Source organism: Cantharellus anzutake, assembly GCF_015039405.1.
Source record: "Cantharellus anzutake strain C23 chromosome Unknown EI90scaffold_15, whole genome shotgun sequence".
NCBI classification, from domain to species: domain Eukaryota; kingdom Fungi; phylum Basidiomycota; class Agaricomycetes; order Cantharellales; family Hydnaceae; genus Cantharellus; species Cantharellus anzutake.
In genome coordinates this window covers 24,614-47,063 of record NW_024066965.1, presented here as the reverse complement: position 1 = coordinate 47,063, position 22,450 = coordinate 24,614, and the positions used below count along the sequence as shown (strand labels likewise).

Below are 22,450 nucleotides of genomic sequence, written 5' to 3'. Positions count from 1 at the left end.
ACTCCGAGGAGCGTACCGGCAGCGAGTATAATGGGGGCTCCTTGAGGGAGCCACCTAACAGTCGGCTAGCGGTGACTTGGCGCTCATGTGAGCGTACCGGTAGCGTGGGTAGTTGGCACTCCTTGAGGGAGTAGCCCAGTGGTCGACTATCGGTTACTTGGTGCTCAGGGGAGCATACCGGTAGTGGGATTTGTTGGGACAGGCAGGTTGGTTGACCAGCGCACGGTAGTGAGTGACTGTGGGAATTTGGGCCCGCGGGTACGTGGCCAGGCATCCTGGGGCTGCCTGAGTCACTTCTCCCTCCCAAGAAGGGAGGAAGGGTTGTAGGACCCAGTAGGGTACTACAGGAAGGGTAGGAATGGGAGCTCAACCACCCAGTGGGGGGGTGGGAGCAGGAAGGGTGAGGTCCGGTGTCTGAGCACTCACCAGGCCATTGAGGTTTTCTCACAGATTGTAAGAATATCGATGTAGACATCGATATGGACCAAGTCAGATATTACAGAGGAGGCTTACAGTGGTGGCACAATGGTGTGGCAGTTACAATCATGGTACAAGGTTTTGTGGGTTATCTATTAGATGAAGAAAGACATTTTTCGGCATCTGCCTTACACATCATATGACTTCTAACTATCTAATATAAAAGTCACAATGGTCAAGGGAAGTCCCTTGAAACTCAACAAATTCCCCAGCCAGCACCAAAACCCAGTGGGAAAGCTTGGCATGGGGTTTGACAGTGAAATAAAGGTGAAGGGACCAAAGGCTTGATTGTTCATAGTCATGGACCATAAGATTCTAGGTCCATTCCTATAACAATTGGGTATGTCAACTATTCTATGTGCTTTCACCTGCTCTGCACAGAGCACCAGGCGGCCTGATGTCAATAAATTGATACATGAGGCAATGGAACTACCCAAGATCCTTACTGTCCTGGTGGGGACGTCCCCCATCCTTGTTCTCAGTAACCTCAAAATTGTGGACAGCATGAGTCCCCACTGTATTATCAAAGTACAGTCCCCCCTTGTATGCAATGAACTGGCCTCTAACTAGACTCAAGGCACTACACACATGCCCACCAGTTGCATCCATGGGCCAGGTGGACACAGGAATGGAGGAACTGGAGGGAACCATCATTTCAGCACTTGTCTATTTTAGCGAGGCAAAGAACCACTTTACGGAGTTCAGCAGCCACATAGCATTTGCTTTTAAAAAGGTGGCCACAACCATAAGGCCAAAGCAACAAGAAAATCCCCAACCCCAACCCCCCCGACTGCCAAGCCCCATCATTCTTGTTCCCAAAACTCTCAACAAGAGTATCCTGGATCAATCAGGGTTAATAGCCATGACCCCTGCATCATGGGGTCCTTTGTCACTTCCTCCATCAGTAAATCCTGTCCCCTCATCCAGCTCTTTAGCACCCATGAGCCCCCAGCCTTCACACTCTCCTCTCCCTCAGAGCCCACCACCTTCCATATCCATATCCTGCTCACGGCGCAGGAGACAACCTAGTAAGGAGTCCTTATCGCCTCCCCTGGAGAGGCAGTCCAATTCAGAGCTCTCCACACATGATGATGCCAGCCTCATTGGGCTGACAGCCTCAGCATCTAGCCCAACCAGGAGGAATCCACCCAGGAAGAGGTCAAGGAAGAGTTATGATACTGAGGAAGCGCAGATCAAGGGAAAACAACCCAGAAAGGTAGCTGCTCCAAGACAGGTGAGAACGATATTATGCAAAATCACAACTTATTTCATCATGTATTTGTGAGAAGGCAAGCTCAAGGAAGAAGGGCGGTGCACGGGGCAATCCCCAGGATGAGTCGCCATTGGCGCCTCATCCTGAAGTTTCTCCTGACATGTCGGAAAATGCTCCAAGTTCACAGCCAAGGGCAGTAGAGATTTCACCTGCTGTCATGGTAGGGCGGTAAAAGTGCTTCATGGTGTGATTTCTGATGTACTTCTGCAGTCAGGACTCACTCCAAAGAGGTTCAAATTGACAGCATTTTGTGGTTTGGTGGGTTGTTATTGTTACGTATTTGACACATGGACTGACAGAATGAGAATGAGTAGCCATACAATGACACAAAGATGGCCATTACTGCTGCTAGAGGCAAGGACTATATTGAGGACCTGGCTTACTTTGTCTGTCCATCTTCCATGCCCAACCTCTCAACTTTTAAAAAGGGGGAACTCAAAATACTCCGATCCTCTGAACCCTCTGAGTTCTGTCAGGTTATTAGAGAGCTGTTCCTTGTGGAAGGCGGGGAAAAGGAACCATTCCTGCTTTCCACTGTGCTGCGTGTCGCAGAACTTGACCGATGCACCCCTGTTCAGGTGCATGGTGTGTTGGATCTTGAGTAAAAAATGCCAGTTGGCTCATTTAATATGTTTAGATATGGATGACCCCGATCCACATGCAGAAAACCGCATCTACTCCACCACACTCTCCAGTGCATGTGCTCAGATGGAGGACCTGATGAAAGGCCAGATACTAATGTGCTATCTCTGCCTAGTATGAGAAGCTCACCACCTGGGAGTGTGAGCAGGTGCGTCCAAAGTGTTAAAGTGGATGTGTCCCAAGTTGACATCTTGATTTTAGCCTTCTTGCAGATGACTATTTGGCAATAAATTCTATGTCATCAAGCAACTACATGCATAGCCAATCACAGCTTGTCCCCTGTAAGCGGGCTAGGATCTAACCCAGCAAGCAAACAGGAAAGGATGGGGACTGGATAGGTATCCAACAGGTCAGGGAAAAGGGGTAATGGTAATGGTGATATGGTCCGGTGTTGTCATATCCATCCCCGGCCATCGACTTCCGGTTCCTCCGATCCCTCCGGTCTAACTCCGCTCCTCCCTCACTAACCTCGGAGCCCCCGTATTCCGCAATCCTCTCGGTACCCCTCGATGGTCACCACCCCCTCATTTCAATTTATTACCTATGCCTCCCTAAGTACGGAGCCCCGAAGACTTCCGGACAGCTCCGACGTCCGCTAGTGCACCCCCGCCTCCGCTGGGCAATACACTCGCCTGCCCTGCAGAGCCCACCTTCTCCTTTCCATTTCTGGGTTATCGCCTGCCTTTCCACTAACCCCGCGACCCGACTCGTCGGTAATATTCAGTCAGCTAATGTTTAAACCCCGTTAGCTCCGCTCCGTTCGGCTCCGCCAATTGCGGACCCATCTTCGCTGTAACCATATATATATCCCACTTGTACATAGGTTACACCCCAGTAATAAAATCAACTAGAGTTACCCCCCCTTAGGTTCTGATTGCCAGTCAGTAAGTTAGGGCACGGACGTGTCACTAGGCACAGCGCTCTTGGCAGAAGTCGCTGAGGCCGAAGCCCTCCGCCACGGAGACACTCCCTCGTCTCGAATCTGGTCTCTGACAGGTGTGGTACGGTGTGTGGTGTACTCCAATCAATCTCTTACCCCACCTCTCTGGGTGACACTAAGGCAAGGACTAATCTAGAGGCTTCTTGGTCGTCTTCTATGTCGTACTACTCCCTACTAGCTTGGGAGGGGCAAACTCGGTGGTTTCTAGTCCAAAGGAAAAAGTAGATACATCCTCATGTACAGTATATATGAGAAATGATCAGGAAAAAATGATAAAAATATCCGAAGTGCCCCATGTGCTTAGGTGGACCATATGGGCAACAATCAATATCGGAAAGAGGAAGGGAAAACAATAATCAAGGAAATAATGAAGCAATAAATGGTATCCGACCAAAAAATATCCAACTCTATCCATCACCAATCAACTCCCGCTAATCATGGATCCTAATACTTCTAAATGACGCGTTTTCAACGGTACCAATATCGTCCAAATCGGTGCAGTGGTTGCTGAGATAAGTGAAATCCAGTCTGAGTGTGGCCGCGCTGCTGGGTGGGCGTGGGAATTTGGTCTGTGGGGACTGGGAATGTGTCCAAAAAAATAGGGAAAAATCATGGAAGGGTAGGAATAGTATATGAGGACGTGTGTGATGTGTTTCGTGAAGTGGGGATGTGCAGGGATGGGGAAATCGCGATATTCGGTTTGTTTGTGCAGTACCGGCTGTGCCTGCCTACACCCCTCTAGCGCTTGGTCCATCCTGTCATCATGTAGGACTAGCCACCCTCCCCACATAGATGGCATGGGTTATGGTACTGTTCTCCAGGTTGTTTCTGGTGCAAAGTGGATCATTGTTAGTAGTGACAACAAGAGGCTCTTTGGCACTGAGGATGCTTCTGAAGACTTGTTTGCTCTGGCATATCGGAATGATCCATCAACACAATTAATAGTGTTGGAACCTGGGTTTTCCCTGTGAGCTCCTTTATTCAGTACGTGAACGCTCACATACTAATAGAGTTTCTTCTTGTTATTTGTAGTGTCTTGCCACCAGGGACTCCTCACGCTGTTCTTTCGGTGATTAATGCCTCAAGTAAGAGATCATCAAAAGGAGGCAAGGGATTGGTTGAAGAGGTGCATGATTTTGAGCCCTCTGGTCATACAAGTCCTGGTGTCTTGATGGTGGGGCACCATTTCTACAACTTTGGTACCATGGACCTTACACTTCGAGCCTTCTTGCTTCAGTGCATAAGGCCAAAGTGGTCCAATCAGGAAGAGACTGACAGCATCATGGTCCATGGCCGGATGCTGTTGCTGATGCACCTCCAGGCAAAGCTTCTTCATCCCCCATCCCTACCTCCAACCATTCCAGTCAGGTCAGGTTTGTCGCTGGTATACCTGGTCCTTGAGCACAAGAAGTTTCACTTCTCAGCAGTGACCAATGACTGCTCATTTGGCCACTTTTGTCATGCAGCAGATGACTTTCTAAAGGACACAAAATTGGTATCCAAATATCGCCGCTTTGCCAGCAGCATTGACTTGATGCTTCAGCAAAACAATGTTTTTCCTGTTGATTCTTGGGTTATGTAGTTTATATACTCATGCAATTCAGATTGTGACGACAAGTAGCTTGGAAGCTGAGCAAAGGGGTGAAGCGTATGGTTCCAGAATAGGACTGGATTAGATATGGATCACACATGTCTCGCCATGCTTGCTGCCAATACATTCTGGGCCCTTTGGCTTTTCCTTTTCTTCGTATTTCTAACCGTTTCCCATTTTGCATGTATCAGCTTTGGTATCCTTTCCTGATTTCTAACTGCTTCCGAGTTTGCATGTATTACTGGTATGTGCTCTTCTCTGACATCGGCTATTCTTTTGTTTTCCCTCAAAACTTTCTTGTACGTTTATATTCTTTTATCTGGAATACCACATAAGTCTTATTTAATCTCGTACCTCCATCTAATCAGGGCTAACAAATGCTGGTAGTGGGCAACAGCCACAAAGGGCCCATGTGAAATTAGCCACATGCGCACGACGTGTGACCCATGTTCTCATACATACAAAGGGAAAGCACGAAAGTTACTAGTACAATGAAGAAAAAGAGTAACAGATGATGTAAAAAAGTTTGAAAAGAAGAGATGGCAAAGGAGGAGTATCGGAGAGGAGGAGGGAGACAAGAAAATAAGCTAGGAGCTGGAGCAGATGGGAATGTAGTCGAGAATTGCGGTATTGGCAGCAGCAAATCGGGAATAGAGAAATACGCAGGTGGAAGCAGTGGCAGCGGGTCAAAAGCATGAGCCCGGAAAAGCAAGTGGCAAATTGGATCTCACTCACCAGGGGAGCGCGAGATACCAGGCGATAGGGAGAGGGGAAAGGGGAGCCATCAGGGCCCCTTTATAGGCACGACTTAGGTAGTATGAAACCTCTCCTCAACAGTGAAAGTTCAGTATGTACCTCCACTGAATGGTCCACTTCGCACATCTGCACCGAAAACATTCAGCGTATGACTGAGGCAGCATGATTTGATCCGTTCAGGCTAAGTTGCATGATAAATCATGAGAAAACCGCGATCGGTGAGGGAAGGCATGTGAATGCAAAAGCGGTCGCGACTGGGCGCAGCCAGGCAGACTGCTAACCTGTGATTACGCCACCATCAAGAGACACAGCCACAGCCACCGATGCCCACAATGTCACGTACAGTTCCTCACACTAGCTCAGTGCCATCTGGCAGCAAAGAGTCATTCCAGGGTAAAAATGAACAAGCTTTGGGAAAGGTATGCAACTGATATGCGCTTTCAGGTTGGGTATGGTGGAAGGTTGCCGGTGAGGGCAGTGAAAAGGAAAGCGAGTATTTCCATGGTGATTTGTGTGTCCACTCTCCCTGGTATACTGGAGGTTGTAGTTGAGCATTCCTTAGTGTCTACTGGATGGACAACTCCAAGTTAGGTGAGGACCTGGACTTTGCCAACACCCTGGTGCAGAAAGCGGGGAAGGGCAAAATAACCCATATTGGGCCCAAACTACCACCTGTAAGTAATTAGAGTTAATCCTGCAGTGCTCAGAGTTGACATTGTGTCTCGTCCAGTTCAATGAGGAGGTAAGAACTATGACATGTCTCATTGGTTCTCACCTGCTCATGCTATCAACAGAAAGTGACCCTGGAGGTCTACTGGGATGCTACTATCCCAGCCATTGCTAACAGGATTTCGGAGGAACTCCACCAACACCTCCTGTAAGTCTCAAGCACATTGCTGAGGTCTAGCGCCTGCAGTGCCGGCCCTTTTATTAAAATTTCCCTTCTTCCTTGCAGTTCATCTTTGAAAGTCTACCCTCATGAGCTGATCCGGCTCAAAGGGATCACTGTTGTTAGGCCTTCTGTGGACATAAAGTGTATGTTTATTCACTCTTGTTTTCTGCATCACATAGGATGAAGCCCTTAAATAGATTCATGTCCTGTGATAAATTCTGTTTTTGACGAAGCTGCCTTCTCTGCAGCTGCAGCTGGGGATGTTGTTCCCGATTTTTATGAGGGTTGTTAGAATGGGCGGATACAGACGACTCCAGAGTGGAATCGGAGACTTAGCGTGGAGGGACCTTGGCCTCAGCGACTCAAGCGGAGCGCTGTGCCATTGCTGTTTGTCCATTTGGTCCTTAATTTCACAGTAGGTGAGCAGGAAGTCTCTAGGGGGCATTTCAGGTCGATTTCGGACTGAACCAAAACGAGTATGTACAAGTGCCGATATATATAATGGAGGGGGCAAAAGCACAAGGAAAACAAAGGGTACCGAATCGGAACGAAGACGTCCGAACGGGAACAAAGGGTAGAAGAAGCGGAGCGGTACCGAAGGTCATAAGGTAGGACCTGTGATACGTCTGAAAGGAGGTAGGGAGGGCGAGGCCCAGAGGGGCAGGAGGATGAGGAGAAGTGGGGATGATGACTAACTGGCTAGAATGGGAAGAAGCAGTAGTCCAAATAGGGATGGGGGGTAAAGACGAGAGATACATTACAAGCGGCGAAAGTGCCGAAGGCGATCCGCAAAGCTCGGGGGTTGCGGAGCTTACGGAGGTTACGGAGGCGGGGTTGAAAGTCCGAGGGATATTGGCAATGATGTTTACGTAGTATGAGGTCACCAATGCAATGGACTAAGACCGAGGTGGAGTCAAAGTCCGAGGTAGGGACTATGATGGAGGCTCGGTGTTACGGGGATGGGGAAAATTCCCCATTCCTCGATCCATTCTTATAGTGGAATGAGTGAGGTCATATCTGGTCTGTACCATAACAGGATATGAAATCGATGAGTGATCCCAGTCTTGCCTGGGGGTGGACGATCGAGTTCCCATCGATCGCGATTGATGATGTAGTGAGCTATTAAGGGATTGATGGTAGGTAGTCGGAGATGCCAGGACGGACGGGTCAGCCACGGGTACTTGGCGCTCCTCAATGGAGCGTACCGTGTGCGAGGTCGCGACTTGTGAGGTGGGTGAGAACTTCATATAGTTGCTATCGGGTACTTGGCGTTCGCAGTGCGAATGTGCCGGTAGCAGGTTGATGTCATAAGCGTACAATGAGGACTGACTAGTAGGGCCTTCGGTGACTTGGCGTTCCCAAAGGGAACGTACCGTTGGCGGGGAAACATGATGACTGGCGAAGGAGGGAACAGACGGTGGATGGGCGGCGACTTGGCGTTCGTGTAGCGAACGTGCCGGCATCACGGGAAGATGGGCCTCAAAGTATTCACGATCTCCAAGATCGTGAGGTGACGTCGTATGTTGAGTACTGGGGGGAGAGCGGAGTGATGAAGACCCATAGGGTACAGATTCAGTAGGACGATACACATGTCGAGAGTCTTCGACTCTCGACCTCGAGTTCTCGCGGCGAGGGCCGTTAGAGGACTCGATATAACCAGACTTATAAGACATATTGAGAGTTGTACAGTCACACGGGTTCAGTTGAGTCACAGGGAGGGTTGTTACAGAAGACGGTACACGAGACAGTTGTAGAGCAGTTGTTAGTTAGCGGGAACCGCCTTCGGCGGTTTCCGTACATGACGCGTGACTATCTACAAATGGTAAGGTCGCGGGAAATCCCGCGAAACACAAACAACCTCGGCCAGCACCAAAACCCCAATGGGGAAAGCTTTGCACGAGGGGGGGGGGAAAGGGGTAGAACGGGTAAGGAGGATAGGGTAGCGGGATTGAGGACGGAAAGAAGAAAGGGGGAGGAGCGATAGAGAGGGGAAGTCTTTGACCATGCGACGGATATGGTCGTTGGAGACTCCGTATCCATAACACTCGGAGCAAAGGTACGAGAGGTGTCCGAGTACGAAGTACGGGACAGCGGTGGAAGGTCATAACTTGGCGGGAGGGTGGTGGAGGAGTACCAGAGGGAGGAGAGAGGGGAAAGGTAAGGGAGGAGGAGTGGCGGAGAGGAGAGTTGTCAGGTCCGAAGGTGAGTATCGGAGCGGACGGGGGAAGCATAGGAGGGTGACGGGAGGGTAGAAGGAGGTGTGTTGCCAGGACCGGAGGTGAGTATCGGAACGGCAGCGGTAGGGTATGACTCCGGAGGTGAAGAGGGTGGAGGTCCGGAAGTCGGGTAGGGGTCGGGTATGCATGGATATGACAAGGGTTGGTTTTGCCTGTAAGTAACCCCAAGCCTACTGGAGTGATGAAGGGATTTTATGTGATTTTCATAGCCGTTTCTTCCAAGAAGGGGTCAATGAGTTCTATGTAAGCATGCATCCATGTTATCCCAACATCTTACCAATCTATCACTTAGTCCCTTCAGAACCTGTGTGAAATTTTCCCACCATGTAGCAAACCCTGGGATGCTTACTCCCAGCCTCTCAAATTTTGCTGCAAAGAGGTTATTCCACACTGGTTTACATTGATGGGTAGTGATCATTGCCAGCTACCCTCCCAATCATACACCCTCACTGATGTCCTTCAGTCTGTCCTGCATGAGGGATGTGCTGAAGCCTACAAGGACCTGGATTTTGGGGAGCATCCCAACATTCACCGGATCGCAAGGGTTGCTTGCAGCGACCTCAAACTCTTTGGTGCACCCAATGGACAGGATTGGGACTTGAAAAAAGAGTTGCAAGTGTTCCACCTGAAGAAAAGGTGTATTTTGTTGGCAGTGGATGAATTGGAGAAGCTGGTGAATCTGGGGGAAAATTTGGAGAATGCAGCAAGTGCCTTTCTAGGAGGGACTTATGATGCATTCTTTCAAGAGTTGGAACCTGAGGAATCTGGGGTCTACATCAAACACCAGTGTCCTTCACCTGGTTGTGGCAGGCTATTTTGATGGGTGTGTGTGTAATTCATATTCCTTTTCCATTCTTGCTAAAAAAAAACCTATTTATTGTTGGACCCTTATATTATACGTTGGCTTCTGAAGCCCACTTGCTCAAACTCACCTCCCAATTTCCATACTTTTCACCTCCCCTCCAGCCATTAATTCCCGCTCTCCATAGCAGGTCCTATGTTTTTTTCTCCCCCTCTCACCATTTCACTGCTTATCGTGTTCCACATGCAGCGCTTCCACTCATCTTATTCCTTTATTAGTTTTGTCTCATCATATTATTAGTCTGGCTACTTATACTGCTGTGTGGTTACAAGGTTACGATCTCTCTTATTTGGACCTATGTACTCTATATTTATTCCCTATCTGAACTTTGGCCTCTCTCAGTCGGGAGCAGATGTGCTCTCTATTGTTTTCTCACATTGCACCTCCCAATCGCTGTGATTCTGGACCTGGATTCATTCCTTCCTCACAGCCCATCCTACACTGTTTGAAAATCTCAATGAGGTCCGACCATCTCTCCTTCTCACTGAGACCACTCATGGCAATGCATGTCAAAAATTTCCATGTTGCATTTCCACAAACAAGCGAAAGACAAAAAATGTAAAAGGAGCTCAATAACTGATGTTTCTAAATAACATGCCTTCTCCTAAGCTCCCAGGTGATCCATTCTGACCAGGACTTGACATCTTCCTGGAGCCAAACATCAATGCAGCCCATCAACTTACGAGGGGGTTGCTCGAAATTGACATATACGACTAGTGCATCTGAGGCTCTGAGTTTGAGCAAGTCGAGATAATTATAATGGCGAATGCCATCAGGGCATGGAGGTTGGATGTCTGTTGATCGACACATGGAGCTGCTCATCTTTTGCACAAAGGACTGGATTCCAGACAATGCCAGTGATGTCCCCAGTATCAGGAACACTCATGGTGAGGCAGCAGCATTTCGATCCAATAAAACACCTTTCTCTTCAGCAAGAGGGTCCTCTTCTGGGCTGTCCTCAACATACACTATTTGGTGGCGAAGTACACCTGTTCGCTGTTGACATCTCTGTCCATCGCTCTTCTTCCTTGCAGCTATGTGAGGGTAACTTAGAACACAATTTTGAATGGGGAAATGATTCTGGTCTCACCTTCTTCTATGCATCTGGTGCATTCAGGGTACATGCCATCTTTGAACATGGTGATATGATCCAGAGTAAGCATGCATGTCTTGGAACATATGTCACACATTAAGGTGCGGTTGTATAATGACCTGAGCATGTCTTGATAGAACACCAGATATGAAGACCATACTTGAGAGAGCCATGAAGAGTAACATGAGCCCACCTGCCATTATCATCCATTTGAGGAAGGCCTGCCTTGGCATCAAGATCATCCACATTTTGTGTATAAGAGCGGCAAAGGAGTTTGAGCTGGAAGAGGTGGACGAGGAGGTGGTGTGTTGCATTGGGTTGTGCATGTAGGCAAAGCTCTGACAAGGTGCCCAGCATCTGGAGCTGTTCCTTGGCATGTGGAATGTGAGATTGCATGCGAGTGCAAAATGCATTCCTGAGACTACCACTCTTGTAGAGACCTGTGCTGGAACGGAAGTCCTGGGCCAGCTGGGTTCTGCTTCTTTTCAATGAAGTGGGAAATTGCGAACCTTGATTCCTGAGGCACATGAAATCCCTGCACCAGTCAGGGTCACGACTTGTTCTGGTGAAGAGCGAAGCAGTTGAAGGCAAATAATGTCATCAAATGGGCTCTTGCTAGACTCTAGAGATACATGTATCATGTGGATGCAAGCTCAGGAGGGAATATGCAGGATAACAGTGATCTGCTTTGTTTTTGTTTGCCTCCAGATATTTGCCAGGCTGCTTCTAGAACACCGCCACTGATGAAGCACTTGGCTATTCACACCGACTCCACTACTTCTTTTTCGATATTCAACTCCTGCATGCATTCAATATTTACAATCCAATCATCATGGCATCAGTGAAAATCTGTGGCAGGCTCTCACTGTCGGATGCTTGTATATGCTAAAACTTTCAATTAGGGAATTCACGCCCAGTTTTACCTTGTATATATGTGCCACTACATCCAGCCATCCTCCATCAAGAGTTATCTGTGGGGGATCTGTGTGGAACTAGAAGGGGCCTGGCCAGAGATTTGCACAATCAGGAACCGGTTGTTTGTTTCATGTTGCCTTAGTGGTTGTATGAAGCTACACAACACCCTGAGCATTCAGAAAAGGGCTCTAACAGAAGATGCCTCATTTGTTTCTGAGACTGCTTGGCACAACCTGCCTCCTATGACGATACTTTATTCATTGCAATTGTTTTCACCTGCTGGCTTTGCTTAATGAGGCTGGGGGAACACATGGACCCAGACTCCACCGATTTCCACAAGACCATCTGCCATTGCTCAGTGTATTTTAACAGATCACCTTGGCCACACATCTCATTTTATCTTGCCAATGCGCAAAGCAAACCATTTTTTTGAAGTGTCTACAATCATTCTAGATGGTGGTGAAAATGGGCTGGACCCACTGTCAGCACTTGCTTGGTACTTAATAACTCGCGACCATAAATTTTCCCATCTACCCAAGCTCTGGCTGGCCAAGAAGGGAACTGTGCTGATACACTCATGGTTCTTGAATCAACTGCACACGGTGGTTCCAGATGTTAATGTCAGTGGACACTGTTAGACACTGGTCCGGGGTCGGCACTGAAGGTCGCCATTAGCGGGCCGCTATAGGCTGCAATGGCCGTGATGCCGTGAACAAGGCCCGAGGGTAGGGCATTTGGCCTCAGCAACTCTAAAGGGAGTGCTGTGCCCCCTAGCTGTCTCTTGGCCCTCATTTCAGACTCACTGGGGTTGCCTTGTTGGGGTCAGGACTTGAGGGGTCGTGGTCAAATTGATATTAGAGCTAAGGTACAATAAAGTAACATACAGGATATATATAGGGAGAAAGAATGAATGGAAGCGGACCCGGGCCAAAGGCCGAAGGGTCCGGAAGCAAACAAGAATAAGGAGCAGGGTTGGCCGCATAGCGGCTGGCAATGACCGAGGGTCAAAACAAACAATAACAGATAAATAAAGGAAGGAGCGTAGGGCTGCGATAGCGGCGATGGTATCATAGCGGCGCTGGACTCGGAGTTGGGCCAGAGTCGGGTGCAGGAATGGTAGCGGCCCCGTAGGGGCCAAGTGGGGGGGGTAGAGGAGTTGTGCTGGGCATGGTGCTGGAGGCGGACTCAGGGTGGGAAGGTTGGTGTGGCTGTGGGGGAGTCGGCCAGGTGCAGGGGAGCCTAGGGGCAAGCGGGGGAGTGAGCAGGGAGTCCTCAGGGAGGATAGGGCTGAGGTTGGGGCTCGCACTCACGCTCGCGTAGCGGGAATGGGCTCGGGCAGCATCAGGATGGGCAGCTAATGGGCCGGAATGCACGGCCATGACAGACACCTCAGGAGGTGCTACTGCACTTGCACTTGCTGGAATGCTGCTGCCTCGCATCCAAGCAATTGGATGCTGGTCTTCTGAAGCTTTTCTAATCTACATTGACCAAAACCCGATTCTTATCCAAGGAACTCTTTTGGGGAGATTAGCATTTGATGCCAGTTCCAATTAATAGTTTTGGTGAGCAGACATGTTTACGTTGATCCCTTTACAACCACCATCCAATCCTCCTGCCACCTGGATAGACCTGATGAGATGCAGGTCATGTCAGGTTTGCTGCACATTGCCAATACATCCTGGGCCACTTTGGCCATCTCCCGCTACAACCCTAGTCACACCTGATTAGTTGTTGTTTAATCATTTCATTTCATGAGACTAATCACAGGGTTACGATTAGACCCAGCCCAGCTGACACAGAGGCTTCTCCTGCTCAACCCTACTCTGCTGCACCTGTCTTAGCACCACACACAGTCTTTGCCACTTGATGGGCCGCTGCATGGAACAGACCACACCAGAGGTGTGTACTGAACCTCCATCACCATGAGAGTGCTCACGACTAGTTCAGGCTATGCATATAAAAGGGTGCTTGCATCAACCGTCTTCCCTGTCAACTGAACTCATGTCTCTCTCAGTGAGTACGTCCTCCTGCCGCTCTTTCCCAAACTTTTACTGGTGAACCATCACTGCCACACCTGCCCAGTAATCTCTGCCTTTTTTGCACTTCCCATCTCCTCCCCTCTCCACCTTATCTTTTGTTGTTCTCTGAATGAACCTCTGATTTGTAGTTACTCCATCTGTACTGTTGAATTTCATCTCTTTGTTTACGTTCCTCACTTTGCTTTGTACTTGTACATGTTACTGTTGAATCTCCTTTCTCTGTTCAAGTTCCTCACTTTGTTTTGTATGCATGTCATGTTTTTATTTCCTTTTAGCTCAGTGCACTGGGGGCTGTAACTGTGCATGAGTAACTTATTCATACCAAATTCGGTCCAGTACTTGGGGGCGCCTGGGGGCATAAGAATTTACCAGGAATGAACAGTTCCAGTAACAACACTGGGTGGGGTGGGTGGGGTGATTTGGTAGGTGTGGGCCATGAATCAATGGCACAGAGGAGAAACAATAACACAGTGCATAATGGGTGACACCATTTTGTAACACTGTGTGTGACACTTGTTTGTGTCACACAATGTGGTACATGAAAGTAACAGAATCGTGACCACAAGCCAAAACAAGTCACCAGGGAGAATCTGCCCTAGCCCTGACCATCCTGTCCATGACCAAAAGGAGGAAAAGGGTGCACTCCCCTGGTAACTCCCCAGGCTCCTCACCAGCAACCCCAAGGGCAGCACATGGGACCCCCTCCGACATGAACTGGGATGCAGTAGACACACCCCCAATCAAAAAAACATGGAGTACATCAGCATGTCTGTTATGGAAATGGGAATTTCCCATTTTAGACTCTTATGGGTTCTGTATCACATGATTTGTATAGTAATTAAGTTTAACAAATCAATAATCAACCAAAAACCCGAGAGTAATGTCTCTGTGAAAACATCTATAACAACACCTGCCATATCTATTGTAAAATCATATGAGCTCAACTTCTACCCTTTTCCACTTTCCTGTGCCAAGAACAGACGAAAATGGGCGCCTCCAGCCCCATTTTTGTAACAATGTCAACCACCTCCTCAAAAACATATCTAGTTACATCACTGACAAGTACAAAATGGAGGGCTTCCCAGAAGCAATTAAGTCCAAACTGGACAACCTCCCCACAGACCTCAACATCAACACATGCACGATGAGCTACTACTGGGAATGCCAGAAGGCCCTAGCAGATGCAGTCACCATCGCCAAACAACTTGCCGATACAAATGCTTCACTAGTAAAACAACTGGAAATAGCAAGGATCAACATACCAGTCCCCAATACAACCACAACCACAACCACAACCAACATGGTACACCAATCACCAGACTACCAACAAGGCTTCCCTACAGTTGTAGACTCTTTCCAAGCACCCAAACCTATGTACACATATGCACAGGCAACCCAGACCAATGGTAACAACGTCCCCCCACTAAAAATATACCAGAACACACATCCCACCATCCCATGCCCCCTCACAACCCTCAGACAGAAACCACGCTGCATGGATGCCTAATCATCTCATCCAGAGAGAAACTCCAAATGGAAAACCGAAAATCCGGATCAACAACGAAGCCCTATGGCACATGGGACTAGACTGCAGCCTAAGCATCATGGATATATAGCAATGATGACAACAGATCTCCTAGATACACCTCCAAGATCATGGAGGTCCCAGACCCGAACAATACGGTAGAACACTTCCAGGGACTATGAACTACAAAATGTCAATACAAATGTTATACATTGTTAATAAAGATGTGCACTTTAATTCTACAAGTACATTGATCCCTACTCTGAGCAGTTATTTTGGTGAATGGCGCTTCTTTGTGTGCTTCCTCAGGGCGCTTTCTACAATCTGTACCTATAACCTGATGCTGGTGTGTAATCCCAAAGCAAAAGTTGCAGTGGGGACAGCTGTATCCTGGTGGTTATGATGGCCAATGGGAGTTGCCAATCACTTTTTCTCCATCACTTTTTCTCCTCACCTGATGACAGTGCTAATGGACTCCAGGGAAACAACCCCATCAGACTTTGACCCTGAAGATCTCTTAGACATTGACTTCTCAACATATTGTCACGACCCAGCAATTCCCACAGTCAGGTGACCACTCCCCACACCTTCTCCCTTCTCCGCTTCGACCCCATCAACTCCGCTGCCCGCCCGACGCTGCCTGGACAAGCCCATCACCCCTCCCCGTTACTGCTACCTGTTCCATGGCCCGTCATGGGCCTATGAGTCATTCCTTATCACACTTGTTTTCTTGACAGCCATGCACGGCCATCCTTCTCCCACGCTCTTTGTTTGTTTTCGTTCCTTCTTAAGCCTGCCCGCAATCTCCGTGAGATCTGGCAACTTATTTCTATTCATTCCATTACACTTAAATACCGGTTGTATACTACCTCGTACTTCAGTTCGAAAATCAACTAGGGTTACCCCCTGCACTCCCTGTCTGACTCAGTCGCACCCTCTGCCCTCTGAAATATCGGGGCCACATCAAGTACAAGGCGCAACGCTCACAAAGGAGTCATTGAAGCTGAAACCCTGTTTTGCCGCAATTGTCATCCCCGCCCTTAACGGGCTGTTACGCTGGAGTAGCGGACCTTAATGGTCGCCGACGGCAAGTCACAGTAACGTTTTCCCACGCCCTGACACATATGTCAGAACGGCTTTCCGACTGGAGAGAAGCAAAATTGCTGGGGTCTTGCATGAAGGATTTGAGCAACTTCTTTTAGAAGGCAAGGATGAAAGGGGCTGTTACTTGAGACTCAATACTTCGAACATGAGAACCAGACTGGGCACAGATGATGTCTCTCTTCACAGAGACTATGACTCTCTCATTGGATTCTATGCTCGGTTGCCACTGTTTGAAAGTGTGGAATTTGGCCTGGTTCCTCGTCCAATGGATGTCCTGCCAAGTTCAAGCAGCCTCCATGTGAAAATTCCTGAACACCTCTTTTCCATTGTAAGCCTGAGTTTCATATACATGTCTCTTGCGATTGACTGTTATCTAGGATTGTACTGTGGGGCCCAATGCAACAGAGGCAAATAAAATACCAAACTACTGCCTAGGAAGATATTCCAACAACGGCCTTATCAGGATGTTTTTTTCCATACCTGACAAACATGGTCAACAACCGGGTGGATGAGGTGCATATTGCTGAGTTTTATGATGAAGTCTTGCGTCCTGCCATCATTCACATAATCCCCCATTCTGCCCCTTCATATCCCCCCTACCACCTACTAGATGGTATCCTTTCCCACACTAAGGATGGGAAGGTGGTTGGTGGAAAACGACTCTTTGCCTCATCTCTCCTTCATGACTTGGTCCTCCAGATGAGGCACTGCCTCCAGATAAAGGCAGAAAGGCTTAAATGGGCATGCAGCTTTTTCTTTGGCTTAGAGATCAAGGGCATAAAACTTAGCACCACACATCCAATTCCCTTGGAGGATGCCCATGCCCATTCTCCTGAAGAAGAGACAGCATGGACACAAATCCTTGGGCTCTTCAACCATCAATTATCGGCAGAGGAGCAGAGAAGCACATGGGTGGATGTGGGGCTGGAAATCCACAGGAGGGAATTCGTCCTCCACTGGGATGCATCCAAGCATCATGATGTCCTTCAGGTCCTTGCCCATGGGTATCAGGGAGAGGTTGAAAGAGGTTGGACCACACCAGGACGAGAAGGGTACTTTTGTGATGTTCAAGCAGGCATCCTATCTTTGGCTGGTGGCCATTGTGCATTACCCCATCGTGCACGGTTGCCTGTTTATGCACAGTGGTATGCTTCTGAGAAGGCAGTGGCCAGAAGGGCAGACAAATTCCATCCCATGCTGGAGATTAGCAAGAAAAACGTCCTCCTGGAGAAGAACCAAAAGAAACTCCAGCGAGAATTCGATAACCTGGATCAAGTGTGGAGTTTAGCCAACGAGGAGTGCACAGAGGGAACAGCCAGAATGGAGATTTGTGTGCCACTGGGGAAAGCAAGGAATGCATTGAGGAGGGGCATAACCAGGGAGTTTATCGAGGAATGCACCATCTCTGTACCTGCTTGACAGTGGTGGTAAGTCAAGAAAGGTTAAATTATATCTGCGCTGTGGTTAACCATTCAATCTAGGTTGTTCAAACTCCTGACTGCCCATGCATGTCGTCAGCTCATAGCAGCTCAGCAGAATGCCACCCCCAAGTCCAGGGTGCAGCCTTATGCATTGGAGCTCACTGCAGCACTCCTATGGCACATCAACATGCTCAACAGCAGGCCTGCCACAGGCTCCTCAGAGCATGCACTCATGTGTGCTTCCCTCCCAGTGACCAATAACTTCTTACACCCAGATGTCCTGGATGGACGTGACAGAAACCCTCACAGAGACCAGGCTGAGGGTGAACAATGTCGCCCATTTGCACCTGGAAATGTTCTCTGGTTCAGGGACATCAGTTATGGTGGCCCCTCCAATTGTGGGCGAATCGCCCCTTCATTCAGGGCACATACCACACTTGGACTGGTACGATGGTGGCCACTGGATGAGGACCATTTTAACCACCTCCTGGGCTATTCTGTCGAGGAGATCAAAACACTGCTCTCAGCCACCCTCTACACTGCAGTAAGAGCCCCTTTCCGTCTCCCCAGACCTCACCATACAGAAGCCCCCCCTGTACTCGAACCAGAACATGAGCTTCCAGCTGATCTTCATGTCAAACTCAAGAAGCACCATATCAAGCACCTGAGGACTGCCTACTCTGTTGAAGACCACCATTCTGTACCTCAGCTTGTTCAAGGGACCACCTCAATAATCTACACAAAGTCTCTCCACCAGATTATCCAGTATTTCTATTCCAACGTCCTGCAGACCATCCCAGTACCACAGACCCCATCTTCTGATGTGTTCTATCACATCGTCTGTGATCCAGACAACCTTATCGATCATCCTGGTATGGAGTACTTTGAGGAACCAGATCTGCATAAAAGTGGTTTCATTGGAGCTCACCTCTGAAGGTGCAACCCTTCTGAGTTTCATGTTGCATTCCAACTCACTTTCCCACCTCCAGACCTCCAATGGGAACCACCAAGAATGCGGGGCAAATACAATCGGGACAGGAGACAGGGGGGGCGTATTCAGTTCAAAGATGGGGGCAAAGGATGGAAGAGGCATCCATTTCACGTCTCTTGGTGGGAATTCATCATAAAGTTTGACCATACTGGTGGTAATCGTATCAGAGAGAAAATTTGGGAGACAGTATACTCCAAACTCATTTGGGTACCATATTCAGATCTTTCACGAATGTGGTACACTACAGCCAACCCTCGGAGTTCAGACACTTTCCCTGCTGACAGGGCTGGAACAAGGCTCCCTGTGCTCATTCTCAATCCCTTGGTGGATGACAAGGCTATGTGGGATGGGAATCTGATTAGGAGGGGGGTGTGGAAATCTCCCATCCTACAAGATGAGACTGATTTGGCTTGATTGTTAGAACTGGGCGAGGGCGGACGATTCCGGAGGGGAACCGGAGACTTAGCAAGGAGGGACCTTGGCCTCAGCGACTCAAGTGGAGCGCTGTGCCATTGCTGTTTGTCCATTTGGTCCTTAATTTCATAGGCAGCGGGCAGGAAGTCTCTAGGGGGAATTTCAGGTCGATTTTAGACTAAGGCCTAAAACAAGTATGTACAAGCGCCAATATATATATGGAGAGGGCAAAAGCACAAGGAAACAAAGGGGGTCCGAATCGGAACGAAGGCGTCCAAACGGAACAAAGGGATGACAGAAGTGGAGCGGTACCGAAGGTCATAGGGCTGAACCTGTGGTACATCCGAAAGGAGATAAGGAGGGCGAAGCCCAGAGGGGCAGGAGGATGAGGGGAAGTGGGGATGATGACTAACTGGCTAGAATGGGAAGAAGCAGCAGTCCAAATAGGGATGAGGGGGAAACATGAAAGATACATTACAAGCAGCGAAAGTGCCAAAGATGATCTGTGGAGCTCGGAGGTTGTGGAGCTTACGGAGGTTATGGAGGCGGGGTTGAAAGTCCAAGGAATATTGGCAATGGTGTTTACGTAGTATGAGGTCACCAATGCAATGGACTAAAGCCGAGGTGGAGTCAAAGTCCGAGGTAGGAACTATGACGGAGTCTCGGAGTGAAGGTACGAGCGGTGTCTGAGTATGAGGTGTGGGACAGCGATGGAAGGTCGCAACTTGGTGGAAGGTTGGTGGAAGAGGGCCAGAGGGAAGAGAGAGAGAAGATGAAAGGGGGGTGGAGTGGAGGAGAGGAAAGGTGTCAGGTCCGAAGGTGAGTATCGGAGCGGACGGGCAAAGGGTAGGAGAATGACGGAAGGGTGGAGGTGTTGTGAGGAGGAAGAGGAGGAGTGGGAGGAAGAGTAACGGAAGGGTGGAGGTGTCATGAGGAGGAGTAGGAGGAGGAGCGAGAGGAGTGATGTTCAGTCCGAGATGAGTATCGGAGCGAACGGAGATAGGGTAGGACTCCGGAAGTGGTGAAGATGGAGGTCCAGGAGTCGGTTTGGGATCGAGTATGCACGGATATGACATTGATACTACATGTAATTAACTATCTTCACATGGATGTCAAGCCACTGACATGGCAGAATGCAGGCAATCCACATTTTGGCAGGCATGAGACACAATCTTTATTGTGGATGCTCTCCCTCATTTCTTGACCAAATCCAACTAAGGTGCATTGGATTTGTGAGATCCTACACTGCAATGCCTCATGTGGGTCCCACCCTGTTTTCATTACTCCCTTGACCCACAATACAAAATTTGATGGAATCCTGTCAAATCTGGGTTTCTACATGTGGCTGCAATGCTGCAATTATAAGTTATAACACCGCGATTATAACCCCCAGTCAACTCCGCTGCTCGTTTGACACTACCACTCTTTGAATGTTGTGCTTGCGCTGTTCTTTCGCTATCTCCACTGCCCACATGCCTGCTATGGTGACTGTGCCCCATTGTACCGATGTTGACGTGTGTTTTGTTCAACATCACTGCTTCGCGACAATGAAGGCTGCCATGCCGCCCCACGACACGGACCTCACAGAGTAGTGCACCTGCTGCAGCTGCTTGTGATCCAACCCACCTGTCCACTGCTTGGGCACAACTGCCCTGTCATCCCCCCCTCCTGAATGCCCTGAAAGTGCCTGTGCTTGGCACTTGCCCATCTCCAACCTTCCCAACGCGCATTCGATGCCAATGAGTAGGAATCACGATTTGGCGAAATAAGAGAAGTTGCAGAGGTTTTTTGTAGGATTCGAACGACCTCTTGAACGTCGGGATTGATGAAAGACTGAAGGAGATCGACGCAAAAGGACGCATTTTGGAAAGATTCAACTTAAAACTCGACGCCAGCGCCACCTACGAATCTCCGAGACTTGATCCTGGGCTCTTTCGATGAAGGAGAATCGGGTTTATCTGCATGACGAGTTTGGAGGAGATTGATGCATTATTGCAGGAGTTATTAACGAAGTAAACAATGACTCTGGGTGCCTATCGCATCGCCCCCCATGTTCACCCCCTTTGCCACCATCTGACACATCGTTACTGTTGCTGCACTTGATGCCCCCCAACTGCTTATACCATCATTGCCATTGCCATCCCCCTCGCCCTGCTGCTGCCGAGCACGTTATGTCTGGGCGCTTTGAGCAAGGGAGGCAGATTGTGAGCTGATCAAGTGCTCAAAGCGCAGCTGTTCCTGGTGTTGCCATTGACCTCCATGTTCACTGAGTGCAGCCATTGCTGTTATGTGCTGACTGACCCCACTCTGACATCGCCATCTCCTGCTTGTTTGCCACCGCCACTCTTTGGCCATCCTGCTGCTGGAACTGCCCTGCCATTGGAACCGCCCTGTCATTGGACTCTTCCACCCCATCCTACATGATCCCTGAATTGTCCTCATGACGCACCCAGCACTTGGGCTGCCTTGCCATGCTGAGATGAACCCCCCTTGCCCTACTGCTCACCTGACCATCATTGTTGCCACATCCATGACTGGTGGCTGCCACACATGCTCTGCCATCAATACATCCTAGCTGACTTCGCTGACCAATGCAATGTGTCTGGTGCCTGATCATCCATGCAATGATGTGTTGCTGATGTGGATTAGCCATCGATGTTGTTGTTGGGATGCTTGAACTATTTCCATTGACATTTGACCTAGTACTGCATGTGTACTACCCTCTCTGCTCCTTGCCAACCATGTCCCATCCCTGTTGCCACAACTGTCAGAGACCAGGTTGAGACAAGGGAGTGTCTCTGTGATGGAGGGCTTCGGCCTCAGTGACTTATGCCAGGAGCGCTGTGCCAAGTAACACGTCCGTGCCCTAACTTACTAACTGGCAACCAGAACTGAAGGGGGTAAACTCTAGTCGATTTTATTACTGAGGTGTAGCCTATGTACAAGTTGAGTATATATATGGTTACAATGAGAGCGGGCCCGCAAATGGTGGAGCCGAGCGGAGTGGAGCTAACAGGGTTAGACATTAGCCGATTGAATATTACCGACGAGTCGGGTTACAGGGTTAACAGAATGGCAGGCGATAACCCAGAAACAGAAAGGAGGGATAGGCCCAAAGGTGGGCTTGCAGGGCAAGCGAGTGTATTGCCCAGCAGAGGCGGGAGTGCGCTAGCGGACATCGGAGCTGTCTGGAAGCCTTCAGGGCTCCATACTTAGGGAGGCGTAGGTAATAAATTGAAAAGAGGGGGTGGTGACCATTGAGAGGTACTGAGGTGGTT

At 49.0% G+C, this 22,450-nt stretch overlaps 7 protein-coding genes across 7 annotated transcripts; 6 read left to right on the top strand and 1 right to left on the bottom strand.

Moving 5' to 3' along the window:
- Positions 1 to 648: 648 nt before the first annotated feature.
- On the top strand, positions 649 to 2,512 carry EI90DRAFT_3014876 (uncharacterized protein; the record flags this gene model as incomplete). The annotated part of the gene is made up of 8 exons (XM_039056829.1): positions 649 to 744; positions 797 to 817; positions 859 to 994; positions 1,077 to 1,711; positions 1,767 to 1,910; positions 1,961 to 2,008; positions 2,083 to 2,335; positions 2,388 to 2,512. 8 exons carry the CDS (start codon positions 649 to 651, stop codon positions 2,510 to 2,512), a joined length of 1,458 nt encoding a protein of 485 aa, XP_038918095.1.
- A 1,617-nt stretch (positions 2,513 to 4,129) lies between these two features.
- EI90DRAFT_3120979 (uncharacterized protein) lies at positions 4,130 to 5,008 on the top strand (the record flags this gene model as incomplete). Its single annotated transcript, XM_039063354.1, has 3 exons — positions 4,130 to 4,299; positions 4,365 to 4,884; positions 4,937 to 5,008. The coding sequence occupies 3 exons, from the start codon at positions 4,130 to 4,132 to the stop codon at positions 5,006 to 5,008; spliced, it is 762 nt and encodes a 253-aa protein (XP_038918094.1).
- Positions 5,009 to 6,011: 1,003 nt separating this feature from the next.
- On the top strand, positions 6,012 to 6,863 carry EI90DRAFT_3120978 (uncharacterized protein; the record flags this gene model as incomplete). Its single annotated transcript, XM_039063353.1, has 7 exons — positions 6,012 to 6,072; positions 6,124 to 6,190; positions 6,242 to 6,353; positions 6,410 to 6,421; positions 6,474 to 6,556; positions 6,635 to 6,714; positions 6,769 to 6,863. 7 exons carry the CDS (start codon positions 6,012 to 6,014, stop codon positions 6,861 to 6,863), a joined length of 510 nt encoding a protein of 169 aa, XP_038918093.1.
- A 2,348-nt stretch (positions 6,864 to 9,211) lies between these two features.
- Positions 9,212 to 9,628, top strand: EI90DRAFT_3120976 (uncharacterized protein; the record flags this gene model as incomplete). The annotated part of the gene is made up of 1 exon (XM_039063352.1): positions 9,212 to 9,628. One exon carries the CDS (start codon positions 9,212 to 9,214, stop codon positions 9,626 to 9,628), a length of 417 nt encoding a protein of 138 aa, XP_038918092.1.
- A 902-nt stretch (positions 9,629 to 10,530) lies between these two features.
- On the top strand, positions 10,531 to 11,277 carry EI90DRAFT_3014873 (uncharacterized protein; the record flags this gene model as incomplete). The annotated part of the gene is made up of 4 exons (XM_039056828.1): positions 10,531 to 10,825; positions 10,909 to 11,066; positions 11,118 to 11,147; positions 11,200 to 11,277. The coding sequence occupies 4 exons, from the start codon at positions 10,531 to 10,533 to the stop codon at positions 11,275 to 11,277; spliced, it is 561 nt and encodes a 186-aa protein (XP_038918091.1).
- Positions 11,278 to 16,835: 5,558 nt separating this feature from the next.
- EI90DRAFT_3120975 (uncharacterized protein) lies at positions 16,836 to 18,701 on the top strand (the record flags this gene model as incomplete). The annotated part of the gene is made up of 2 exons (XM_039063351.1): positions 16,836 to 17,753; positions 17,865 to 18,701. The coding sequence occupies 2 exons, from the start codon at positions 16,836 to 16,838 to the stop codon at positions 18,699 to 18,701; spliced, it is 1,755 nt and encodes a 584-aa protein (XP_038918090.1).
- A 1,864-nt stretch (positions 18,702 to 20,565) lies between these two features.
- Positions 20,566 to 21,645, bottom strand: EI90DRAFT_3014871 (uncharacterized protein; the record flags this gene model as incomplete). The annotated part of the gene is made up of 6 exons (XM_039056827.1): positions 20,566 to 20,660; positions 20,799 to 20,887; positions 21,078 to 21,130; positions 21,296 to 21,381; positions 21,474 to 21,588; positions 21,622 to 21,645. The coding sequence occupies 6 exons, from the start codon at positions 21,643 to 21,645 to the stop codon at positions 20,566 to 20,568; spliced, it is 462 nt and encodes a 153-aa protein (XP_038918089.1).
- Between the last annotated feature and the right edge of the window lie 805 nt (positions 21,646 to 22,450).